This window comes from Anas acuta, chromosome 3 (assembly GCF_963932015.1).
Source record: "Anas acuta chromosome 3, bAnaAcu1.1, whole genome shotgun sequence".
Classification (NCBI taxonomy): Eukaryota; Metazoa; Chordata; class Aves; order Anseriformes; family Anatidae; genus Anas; species Anas acuta.
Window position 1 is genome coordinate 33,384,760 of NC_088981.1, and position 12,599 is coordinate 33,397,358.

Below are 12,599 nucleotides of genomic sequence, written 5' to 3' on the forward strand. Positions count from 1 at the left end.
ACCTGAATTAGGGAACCCACGGGGACTCGGTTAGTTGAGTGGGGAGTCTTGGCTGAGCTGGCTCTGCTTGTGGCCCGCCTGGTGTCACGGTGTCACTGCCTCTCTTGGACGAGACCCGCTCAGGTAATGTGCAAGGAATGGGCCTTCCTTCAGCACAACACCTTGCCGTCACGGAAAGTGGAAGGCGTGATGCCAGTGAGTCGAGATTGCAGCCTTAATAAAAGGTGCACTTTATAAAGAGTGCACTTTTAGACCAGTGAAACCAGTGCATCTGGTTTAACTTGTGGGCTTCTGCCAAAAGGTGTTTTGGCCTGCTTCTTTGGCTACATGCTCTTGTAGCATTGGAGCCACATGGTTGTCCAACTCCATGGCAAGCTGTCTGAGCTGGCTGGAAACTTGTGCAGCGTGCAGATGAATAATATAAATGAGTGCAATAATCAGATCTTGCAAAGCAGGCAGTGGAGAGAGGGAGAACAGAGCCGTGCTTTAAATGGCAGCCTGCAAATAGATCAGATTTAATAAGATACTGTGAAACTGTACCATTAAATTATATCTCCTTCCAGAAGATGCTGTTGGGTTCTAATCAGGTTATTTAGATCACTTTCACTGCTGGCTACAAACTGCATGTAGTGTAGTTTCTGGGCCTTGAGATGATGGTGTGATTTACAAAAGTACCGTGCTTTAAGGCAACGATTACATATGCATTTTTTCAATGCCAGTTTTCTGGGCTATTTTTTCCTGTGTCTTTCCTGGTTACAGAGAGTTGAACAGGTGCTGCTAGCTAAAGAAGAGGATAAAAAATTACCTTGAGGTCCATACAATTGTACTGGTTTGAAGAAGTGTTGTTCAGTTAGGTTATGAATAAGGTGGGGTATGGATGGAGCGAGGGCTGCTTAGAGCAGCTTGACTGCTGAGGAAAATTTCCATGAGTCCAAGGCTGTAACCTGCTTAAGAGCAATAGCAATCAAACTTTTGTCAACATGAGAGAAAGAGACTGCTTCAAATTTTTGTACAGACTTCCATTTTCTAATTACTCTTAAATGCAAAAAACCCGCCACCCAACATTATCCTAAATTATTGGGAAATGCCTATAAGATGCTAATCCAGATAGATTTGTGCTGTACTTAAACTGAAACCATATGATCTGAATTTACCATGTTGTTGCTGATTTTAATTTCAATGACTTTATTCTTAGGTGACTATCGGCCGAGGATTAGATCTCACGTACCAGCTGGTGTCAAAAACCTGTCCCTTGATGATCTCTCGTAACCACTGTGTTTTCCAGCAAAATGCAGAAGGGCAGTGGACTGTCAAGGATAACAAGGTACAGAGGCTGACCAAAGACCTTGTACTCTCACTTTGCCTGTAAACAATGCCCTGTTTGGGTTCGAACAATGTATGGTCTTTGACTATAATATAAGTGTGATGGATGGTCCTGGGAGCGTGTCTTACCTGTTGTACACTTGTAGAAGGAAGCTTCAGTCTGCTGCAGCTGGGATGCAGACCTTAGTGCTTTGTGTATGTAGGCTTGTCTCTTGGTATAGCATTTTTCAGACAATTACAGTCCCACACAGGCACTTTGCTGTCTGTGAACCTGTTTTGTGTTGCTGTTTTTTAAAGGAAAAGAAAAGAAACAACTATGATTTTTGGCAGCATTCAGAAAGGTAACGTTCTTGTGTAGCTAATAAAATGGTAAACTGATGTTCTTCATTGCAGTGACAAAATTGCTTTCATTATAATAAACTACAATGAAAATCTGCTGTTGGAAAAAATAATATTTTGTGTGATCATCAAATGCATTTCTGCTAAACTCCTCCTCAGCTGATTAGAACACAGAATAAAGCGTTGAGAGCAGTCTTTTGTTAGGTCTCACTTTGACTTCAGTAGCGATCTCTTCTGAAACGTGATCTTTGCTCTTTCTCATTCATGCTGAAAAATGCAGAATCAGCAACTTAATGTAGAACAAGTTTTCAATACGTCATACAGATATGAAGGATGTTTGGGTCAATGACAGATACTGCAGAAAGAAATGGAGTGGCTACTGAAATTACACTACTCTTAAACAAAACTCTATTGCAGTACCTGTATCATCTTGAGAACTTAGTGTTTGTATGATTGAAAACATCAGTGGCAGATCAACTATTAACACCTTCTGTGTTATCACTGCTACCATTTTGTCAAGTTGTTTTATTGAATCCCTGGGATATCTCAGTTCCTAATGATTCTGCAGTTCATCTTGAGCACAGTTCAGTTGCTCTGTCTTTCAAAACCATTTCTTGAGCTACTGCCTAATTAAAGAAAGAAAGAAACAAACGAAAAAAAAAACTCCTGATGGGAACATCAGCTCTTGAAGACAATTTTCCCTCTTGTTTATATTCATCTTTTATGTATGGAGAACTGTTTTTTTTTTTTTTTTTTTTTTTTTCCCCCTTGCATTCAGCAGTGCAAGCTATGCTCATTTTTACTTTCTAGTTTCTTGGATTTCAGGTACCATTCATTGTCAAAAATAATTACATCAACAAGAACATAGGACGTTCCAGTGCTGTGCAATCTTTCCTGTTGGATAGTTTGTATCACCTCCGAAGCTTTTAGGTAGTTTCTTTCCCTTAGGCTTCATTCTTTTCTGTCTGCACAAGTACATATATTAGTATTGTTCTTAGTGCTTCTAAGTAAAAATCTGTAACGTAGTAATAATACAAGGTAAATATTATAACACAGTAACCGTAATAAACAGGACACTGAGGCAATAAATTGGATGTTGCAATGCTTATTTCAAGAGTTAGCTCGTTTCTCTTGCAGTACTGCAAAGACTGGATATGTTTACAGTTGCCAGAAATAACTTGCAGATGGCTTTGTGTGTTGAACCTTGCATATTGAATCTTGCCGATTCTTTGTTCGTTTGCAGAGTCTGAATGGAGTGTGGCTTAATAAACAGCGCCTGGATCCTTCAAAGACCTATCCTATAACTGAAGGAGACCGTATCCAGTTGGGAGTGCCTTTGGAAAACAGAGAGACTGCCGAATATGAGTATGAAGTAATTAAAGAGGAGTGGGAGAAAATCAGACCCTATTTAGCCCAAAGGAATGACCTGGGGAAAGCTAAGAGTTCAAGAACTAAACGTAAATTTAGTTTGGAGGAATCAGAGACATCTGGATCAGAAGGCCCTTCAAATTCCAGATCCAAAAGAGACAGAGTGTCCTATGACAGTGAACCTTTGGGGAAACCATGTGGAAGGGTAGAAGAGGTAGAGGAGTTGGCAGAGAAGATGGATGTCGAGCTGCCTTCTCCTGGCTCAAGTGAGGAGGACGGTGGTCCAGTGCGTAGCAGTCCTGTGCAAGCCGAGAAAGCTGTGTCTGTCGCACCAAAGGACCAGAAAGGCTCTGTTCTTTCTCAGTCGTGGAGTGGCCTGGAAAAGCTGAGGAAAACTCTTGGAGATATAAAGGAGTTAAAAGTGAAAGTGCAGGATAAACAGACAGCAGTTCTGAACGCGAAGCAAAAGCGCAGGAAGGCTGCTCAGAAGTCAATCCTAGCAATGGAACAGGAGCTGCAGGAATTGCAGGAGCAGCTGTGCACAGAACAAGAGCAGCATCAACAGCAGATGGAAGAGCTGGAGAAGACATTCTCCAAAGAGCAGCAGAATCTAGAGGTATGATGGCGGTGATCTTTTTGGTCTGCGTGCTTTGGGTTTCGTAGAACGCCTAATATGGCATTGATCTTGATCTTGCACTACACAAAAGATCTTGAACAATACAAAAATAGCAACAGAAACAATGTTCCTGTTAATTAATCCAGTGTAAACTGTTACAGAAGTATTTTACTATTAGGAATGTGTACCAAAAGAACGTGAGAGACAAAGGATTGGGTTACAAACGGAAAAGATGCGAAATTAAAAAACAAAACAAAACAAAAAACCAGCAGGTTAAAAAAGCATTTTTTTTTAATTTAAAAACCAACTTTTTTTTAAATACAAAATCAAAAATCTCTGCCTCATCTGTGGCTACAAGGAGGACAAGTTGAAAATTATTCACCTTAAGAGGGAATTTCTCTGGTATATGGCTGTTTCAGAATCAACGCTAAATTCACGTGGGAAATCTATTCCCTTTCCAAGAGCTTTATCATATTCCTTTACCTCTTAATTCAGAGTTTGAGGAAGGGAATGTTTTTCTTACTTACAAACAAAACAAAAAAACCTTTCTTGGAACTGCACATTCCTTCAAGCAGTATGTGTGTGCTGATAACTTTTTTTTAAGCTAAGAAGATACAAGCCTACCTTGCTGTTTGTGTTTACTTGAAATCTGGTTTAAAGGAAGTAGGAATTCGTCTGGGGTTACTTTCATAATTTATCAGTTACTTCCTTTAAAGTCTGCTGCTAAAGGAGAAACATCTGTAATAGAAATACAGGAGGTCTGGAGCTGTGTGCTTAGGCACAAAGAGCAGTTCAGCTGAAGCTGTAGATATGTCTAACCTCTCTAAATGCATTCAGAGATAGAGGTGCAGCTTTTTCTCATGTTTAAGCTGTTGCTGACCTCTTGGCTTCTGTGAACATTCCAGTGCCTTTGGATCTGAAATAACATGGAGGAGTTCCAAGTATGTAACTGTAAATGATACCTTCATTTTAACTCTTCACAGTAAATGGTAGCTCTAATTTCAGTAGTGCTTATGAAGCACGAGAGTGAGCCTTCTCAGCTTTCACCTAAAATCAGTGCTGTTTCTTTCAGTATATTCTCTAAGGGAATGGGCAAAAGAGTCATTTTTATTCCCATGCTTTTTTTGCGTATTTCTTACTTCCTCCAGTATTTTCTTTCCAGCAAAAATGTCTTTTTGTTTTTTCTCAGGGAGTAAAGTGGCAACAAGGAGAAGAGAATCTGAAGGAGCAGCTGACCCAGGTCCTGCAAGAGGCAAGTAGTTACGAGTCTAAGTTCGGTCTTGCTGTGTAACTCATACATTTAAATCTTTCTTATTGCTGTGGCCTCTTGGTGGAAGACTAGGACTGTGGCTCAAGTGCAGATCAGGTTGTCTGCACCTTCTACAGAGCAATTTGCTGTTAGTAAGTGACAGGCTTCCCTTCTTGGGAGTAGCTGTTTGCCAGCTGATAACACACGAGTGTGCTCATTGAAAGCATTCAGTAGCTGTAATGAATTTGTTGAATTTGTTCCCTAAGTTGGTGGGCTGTTTTGCGAGGTCTTTCTGCTGGGTACCTGTTCTGGGAAAGCTGCTTTGACAGTTTTAACCAGAAGAAAAAAAAATCAGAAGTTCCTATCCTACCATCTGGTGGGCAGGATCATTCTGTAGTGGCACTGGCAATGCCTCTTACGTGCCATCTACTGTCAGATTTTCATTTTTACTTCTGTGTTCTACGGTGAGTTTTACTGTGAACTGCATGAGCTCATTTGCTGTACACTTTAAGCCATTCTCTTCTCATTCATGATTGCATGGCATATGTATATATATATCTTGTTTAGTGCTGCTAGCTTCTATTTTATAAAACTGTAGGAGTTTACATGTCATTTGTGTTACTGCAAAAAGGGAATTGACTCATGGTACAAACAAAAAAGAGTAACCTGTGAGAGGGGATGAGAGGTGCTATGACACCAGGAAGGCCATAAATGACTGACAGCACCTTCCAGTTTGAAGTTCATGGCAGTCAGGTGAAGTCCCTGGTAACTGGAAAAAGGGAAACATCACTTCCATTTGTAAAATGGGTAGAAAGGAGGAGCCAGTGAATTACAAACCAGTGAGCCTCACCTCTGTGCCTGGAAAGGTAATGGAACAGATCTTCCTGGAAGCAATATCAAGGCACAAGCAAGACAAGGAGGTGATCTGAGACAGCTTCAGATGGCAAACTGTGCCTGACCAACCTGGTGGCCTTCTGTGATGGTGACTGCATCAGTTGATAGAAGAAGACTGACTGATATATCTGCCTGGAATTCTGTAGGGCCTTTGACACAGTTTTACATGACATCCTGATCTCCAGATTGGGGAGATACGGATTTGATGGGTGGACCATTCAGTGGATAAGGAGTTGGCTTGAAGGTTGCACCCGGAGAGTGGTGGTCAATGGCTCTGTGTCCAGGTGGAGGTCAGTAGGCGTCTTACAAAAAATGGAGAGCAACTTTATGCTTGGACAGATAATGATAAGACAAGGAGGAATGGCTTTAAACTAAAAGAGGGGAGATTTAGGTTAAAGTTAGGGGGAAATTCTTGGCTCAGAGGGTAGTGAGGCACTGGCACAGGCTGCCCGGAGAAGCTGTGGATGCCCAATCACCTGGAATTGCTCAAGGCCAAGCTGGATGGGGCTTTGGGCAACCTGATCTGGTGGGAGGTGTCCATGGCTATGGCGGGGGGATTGGAACCAGGTGGTCTTTAAGGTCCTTCTAACCCAAGCTGTTCTATGGTTCTGTGTAAACTGCCTTAACTTAATGCCCCAGCTCATACAGGCACGTTTCGCTTTTCTAGGAGAAGACAGGAGAAATGAGTATGCTGAACCTCATGATTAAAGCTGTGTATATTTAATAGGGTAGTTTATAATGACAGTTTTATTTCTGGGATGGTGTCATTACAGCATCACGCTTTGATGGAAGAACTGAACCGTAATAAAAAAGATTTCGAAGAGATAATTCGAGCCAAGAATAAAGAACTGGAAGAAACCAAGGTAAGGAATAAAATTGAGCTTTCCATAAGTGAAATGAGATGCTGCAGCAGCAGAAATGGTTTATTTAATGTTTGCCTTGACTGTGTTATCTCTTATGCGTGGAGGGTGCATGGAAAGATACTCTGCCTTGTTCATAAAGTACTATTGAAGAGTCATTACCAGATCTTTCCCAGTCATACAGAAAACAGGGCACTTGAATTATGTGGTATGCAGGAGAAGTAGACCCATTCCGTCCTTCATTTAAGGAAAAAAAGAAGTGGGTGCTTCATTTTCAGTTTAAGTAAAACTGCAGTGTGTTCCTGCCATCCTACAAGGGGTGTAGGACCGAAACATGACATTTTAATAATTCATGTGATAAGCCATGTTTCTTTCTGCCCGTGTCACAAGGTGATGAGTGGAAGATAATTAAGGGATCCAGTGCTGTGTCTTACCTATAGATATTATGATGTTTCATACCTCTGGCTGTTGGCTTTGTTTTTGTTTATTTTGGGCATCTTTGCAACTGTTGTTTAATGTATAGCTTCAGCTGGAATAATTTTTGTTGTTTTTAGAAGATGGAACAGGTAGGAGCCTAATTAACTGCAAACAAAACAAAAATGCAAGTAAATGTTTTACATTCTCAATTTATTTTTTTTAATATTTGAGGTATTTTGTCTGTTGGGTTTCTGGCTCAGGCATCAAAAGAATCATTCTGTTAACTTAAGCCATACTCATGTCACAAAGAGGTTTTTACCTGTGCTACATTCCCCCCCACACACACACACTTCCCACCAATATTATATTGAGTAAAACTTTGTTAGTAAGTGAACATATTTGTTTTTCCGACAGGAAGAGAAGGAAAAGGTGAGAGCCCAAAAAGAGGAAGTGTTGAATCAGATGAATGACGTGTTGGAGAATGAGCTGCAGTGCACAATCTGTTCTGAACACTTCATTGAGGTATGTTTAAGCCAGCGTGGCTTTGCCAGCAGAGAACAGAGTTGAGAAGCTTTCACTAGCTCTGCTAAAGCAATAGTCGAGTTTTTTTTTCTTTTCTTCTTCAGTTTAACAGACTAAACGGGTGACTTGTGGTAAGGGTTGGTCCAGAATCCCATTCTGTCTGCCTTAATGTTCTGCTGGACAGCAGGTTCAGCCTTAATGTCTCTGCCTGCATAGAGATGAACTCTTAATCCTAAGGTGCATACAGGCTTGCAGAAGTCATTTTGTAGTGGGCCTTGCTTTAAGTTGACTAGGATCGGACAGCTTCAGGGTTAGATACAGGAAGAGGTTAGTAAAGGAAGGGAGGATGCAGTGTTCATCAAGTTCTGAATCATTTATATTGTTCAGTTAAAAACTTTTGAGAAGTTGGCCAGCTTTATTTAATCAAATAAAATTTATATGTCGACTGCTGCCTATGCTGTCTGAAATACCAACTTCTGTTCATGTTGTGCTAGAATTTCAGTTGCCTTACTTCCAATTCTACTACAGGAAGACTGCTACTAGTCTTCTTATAATGACTCAAGGGCTAGCTAAAATTTCAGTTTCTGATTTCAGTAGTTTAAGTTACTATTCTGTAGTACCTGATTTTTTTCCATAGTTTGACCATTTCAAATAATTTTATTCATTCTCTCTGTCTCTGCCGTAGCTATAGACTTGCTATGATTTACTGTGAACACACTAACCAACTCTTAAAACTTGTCTGTACTCTGGCATAGGAATGTTATTTTATGTGCGACCCCTGTAAAAGGTCAAGGAAGGGCCCTTGTGCTTCCTCCCCACCCTTACCATATAAGAAGCGTTCATCTAAAATTTTTGTGACCTTGATGTTATTTTAATTTTGCAATGCTTGTGTGAGCAAGCACGCTCTGAGAAATATCCTTCCCTTAAATTCCGCAGGCAGTCACTCTGAACTGTGCGCACAGTTTCTGCTCCTACTGTATCAATGAGTGGACAAAACGTAAAGTGGAGTGCCCTATCTGCAGGCAGGAGATCAAGTCAAAGACGCGCTCTCTGGTGCTGGATAACTGCATTGATAGGATGGTAGAAAACCTGGACGTGGAGATGAGAGAGCATCGCCTGTCCCTGATCAGAGAGCGGAAAGGTGAGAGGTGGGTGGATGTGGCATGATGAGTACAATCTCTCATTTCACCTATTTTCTACACCTTTCTTTGGCACCTACATACTAAGGAGATGCTCAGAGAATGCAGCAGAAATACTGGAAAATTACTTCCTGTTGTGTATGAGGATAAATATTCATTATTGGCAGAATCAGCAACAATTGAGATGGGGAAATGATTTTAAGGTTTGTTGCATAACCAGCTTTATCGCGCAGTAGAGCAGAATAAAAAGTTTGAAAAAAGACTTCAGTACGAATTGCACAGTCCAGCTGCAAGACTTAACCATAAGATAGTGATGTCTTAGAAACAGAACAACCTAAAGAAAAGCAAAACTACATAGAGTGGGCCTTGACAAATTTACCATGTGCCTTTTGATCAAACTACTGGCTACACCATTGCAGAAACTCAGGAGAGTGATGCTTCACGAGAAAATGAATTCTCTTCCATGTGCTAGACTTCCACAGGAACCTCTGAAGAGAATGTTGACATGTGGCTGAAACGGCAGCTGCTTTCCCATACTCATTCTTACAGAGTTTACCTCTGTGGCCTTAACGCAAAACCTTGTGTCTTATTTGTAGCTGAAAGACTGCGTGACAGTAAGGTCTGCAGGTAAAATTCCAGTATAGGAGTATTCCTATTCTGCTGCCCCTTTCCAATTTTATTTCTAGAGCACTTGACACTGGTATCTAGGTGCCGAAACATAAAGTCTTTTCTTTCTTGCTACCCCTTAATGAATTCCTGTTGCTGTGTTCCCTTAAGTAATTGTCCTGATTTCCCATTGTAGCCATAAGTGCATGATCCTTTCTTTTGCAAAGTGTTGAGCCTTTTGAAGTCCTTCATAATGAGAGGTGCTTTCGAAATATTTCAGATCCTCCATGGTGACATAGAATGACATCGCTAAGCAGGGTTAATTCTAACCTGAAATCACCACCTGTTTAACCAATGTAGCCTGATTCTCTCAGGAGGTGCTGTGCTGCTTGGAGGCTGTCCAGCATGGCTTTGTGATTTGCTTTCACCTCTGCAGAGCTGACACCACTCTTGCATTATGTGCACATCTGCAGAGTGTGCTGTAGCACGGCTGAAGTGCCTCATCAGCTACCTAGTAGTGATTGGACAAAGTGTCGCCTTTGTTGGAGCACACTTCATTTCCATATGGTGGAAAATTGTCCCGTAGCGTACCTTCACGTGTGATAGATGCTGTAACTATAAAATAATCAGCTGCAGGAAGTCGTGTAGATTTGCCATGACACCCTTCAGGGGAAAGGAAGAATTGCTTTGTGTGGCCATCTTATTCAGTGATGGAAACATTACTATCCAAATGAAGGTAGCCATATGTCTAATTAAAGATGAAATCGTGAGAAAGAATCAGCTGACATGGAAATAATGATTCAGGTAGCACTTGAGAAGCCTTGTCAGATAATAAACTGTAGTATAAGGGACACCAGTTTACTGCTCTTAAATGTGTGGAGATTTTCATGGGGCCTTCGGTGTCCCTCGAGAAGTAATGGCTGTTCACTGCCATTACTTACTGAGAGCTCCTTACCTTGTTTTGTCGCTTCTTCCTTTCTTAACTGGCAACGTGCTGTAACAGCTGGCTGCTACCTTCTGCCAATTGTGGGCCACTGAAGGGATGCAGAATGTCTTCTCGTACATGCTATATTAACAGAAAGAGCCTTGTAGGAAACTTAACAGGCAAAAAAAGAGTTCTTTAATGCTGAAAGTTGAAATGAAAAATACTTATGCCCTGTAGCTTGAAGGACCTAATATAAGCTGACAGTGGGAGGCTATAAGACTCAAAGAAAACTAGTAATGTGTGCATTTGTGGGTACAGTGGTTGGTGCTAATTTTTGTATCTGTTTTGAATGCAGAGAAATGGAAGATGTTGGTGAACCCAGCCGAGGACAATGACAGCAGTGTCATTCCTTCCATCTACCCCATCTTGTCGGTGAGCAGCTGTGACAGTGAAGACTCTGAGGAGGATTCTTACCATGGTGAAAGCAACTGCATTATCTAAACACTAACTTTGGACTGGTTTGCCTGTGTGCTGCCAAGAACCAACCTCATGCTATTTGGTTTACTACTGCTGGATGAATGGATTGGACATCTGGAAGGAGAGATTCCATGAAGAGGCCGTAACTGAGATGAAAAGTAGCAGCGTTTGGAAGAAGGACTTTATTTTTTAAATGAATGTACAGAAGCTTAATCTCTAAAACAGAATTTGGATTGTGGAAGAGCAAGCTGGTGTTATGCTAGATAGTTGACATAAAACCCAGGTTACCACAATCACTTGTGACCTCCTGGTTAGTGTGGTATATATGTTTGAGTGCATTGCTGCCCTTTCCTGAGTGAATGGAGTGTCTTAAATGTGTACACCAGGTCCCCTTATTCAGCCAGCAGAGGAAATGGCACAAGCTATTTGAGAACTTGGTCATTCCCACCACCTAACAGGAGAGGTATATCAGAAAAACATGCCAACACGGGTTTTCCTCTTGAACTTTTTGTCAGCTCCAGTCATCCTAGGACTTTCTGGCACTAAAGTTAACAAAGAGTGGGTTATGGGTCATATCAGCTTTACGTGCTTACATGCATCATAAGCTAAACTGCTGGCTTGTTTGTTCAGATGATGTTACTCATTTTCTGTTGGGTAGCGATGGAGAAGATTAAATCTTCCAGAATTCCTTAGCTTGTGCCCTTTTCATATAGCATCTTTGGTTTGTTCCCTTTCAGGCTTTTGCATAAGGAGTTGTAGAATTTTGAAGCAGCACATCCAGAAGTTATTAGCAGTGACTTCTAAAAGATATTTAGTTCTTGTCGGTACCAGAGAGGAATTTTGGCCTCTTCAGAAGTACTGCTAGCTGAATGAGCAAAATGTTCCACTGGCAGGGTAGGAGAGCAGCATCTGTAGTCAGCCACAGACAGAAGGAAGTGCTTAGGTCAATTGTTTACAAAACGTTGCTGTTGAGCTGTGTCTTGTATTGCCCTCACAGCAGATAATGCGTCCCTAAGACTGAGCAAGTCTTGCCTCATCCTATCGCCTATGTGAAATAATACAAAATTGTCTATGAAATTCATTTCTCAGAGGTGTATGCTTTTGACTTAGCTTTTAGTTGGAAAGCTTTTACCATTACATCAATGAGAGGAGGATGAAGAAAGCTTTTCTCATCTGTAGTATTTCTTTGGGTATTTGTATGTATTTCTTGTTTCTATGTCCATTTTGTTTAAGATGGAAAATATAAACCCATTTGTGCATTAGCCTTCCTCGGTGCAACCCTTGAGATGTGTCTTTCTCCTAGTTACCTTAGAATTTTTTAGAAAACCCAGATTGTCTTATTTTTATGACCTTGTTTGCTTCATGTTTTGATTGCTTTAAGCAGTTTGACAATTTTAAATTTATTTGAAAGACTGTTGTATGCAGGAGTTGATAAAAGACATCCCAGCTCTTTAAGCCTGTGTTAGCAGTGGCTATCATAATGGTAATTTAGTAGGTACAATCATATCTTCCACTGAAGAAATATAACATTAAAAAGGTGCATGAATGATGATGCTATTCTAAGAAAGTAGTGCATTCTGGCAGGTTTGAATGGTAGCACAGGGGAAAAATATGTGATCTGTGGGCCAGGTACCTTTCTTAAAGCCTTAATGTAAGGTTGTTCCTGTGAAGAAGCTATTACATCTTGAATTTTCTTCTTGTCCTTTTAATGTTAGAAAATATATGGGCTGTTGAAAGTTTATTTTCTAAATATATGCTCTCTAGAATGTCAGATAGAAGAGGGCTCCCTGAAACACTTATGAAACATCCTGACCTTGGAACAGGCATTACTGTTGAAGAGGAGTAGCAGGAAAATATTCTGGTT

General features: G+C 40.8%; 1 protein-coding gene across 1 annotated transcript; it reads left to right on the forward strand.

The window, feature by feature from the left end:
• The first annotated feature begins 126 nt into the window (after positions 1-126).
• Positions 127-11,997, forward strand: RNF8 (ring finger protein 8). The gene is made up of 8 exons (XM_068675087.1): positions 127-195; positions 1,196-1,324; positions 2,906-3,646; positions 4,836-4,898; positions 6,563-6,652; positions 7,481-7,588; positions 8,525-8,729; positions 10,614-11,997. Exons 1-8 carry the CDS (start codon positions 127-129, stop codon positions 10,757-10,759), a joined length of 1,551 nt encoding a protein of 516 aa, XP_068531188.1. The 3' UTR covers positions 10,760-11,997.
• The last annotated feature ends 602 nt before the right edge of the window (positions 11,998-12,599 follow it).

Excerpts from the sequence above, each read along its gene's own strand:
- RNF8 (XM_068675087.1), top strand. The coding sequence starts at position 127 with ATGTGCAAGGAATGGGCCTTCCTTCAGCACAACACCTTGCCGTCACGG. Across the intron at positions 1,325-2,905 it reads GGACTGTCAAGGATAACAAG|AGTCTGAATGGAGTGTGGCT; the intron begins GTACAGAGGCTG and ends GTTCGTTTGCAG. Across the intron at positions 7,589-8,524 it reads GTTCTGAACACTTCATTGAG|GCAGTCACTCTGAACTGTGC; the intron begins GTATGTTTAAGC and ends TAAATTCCGCAG.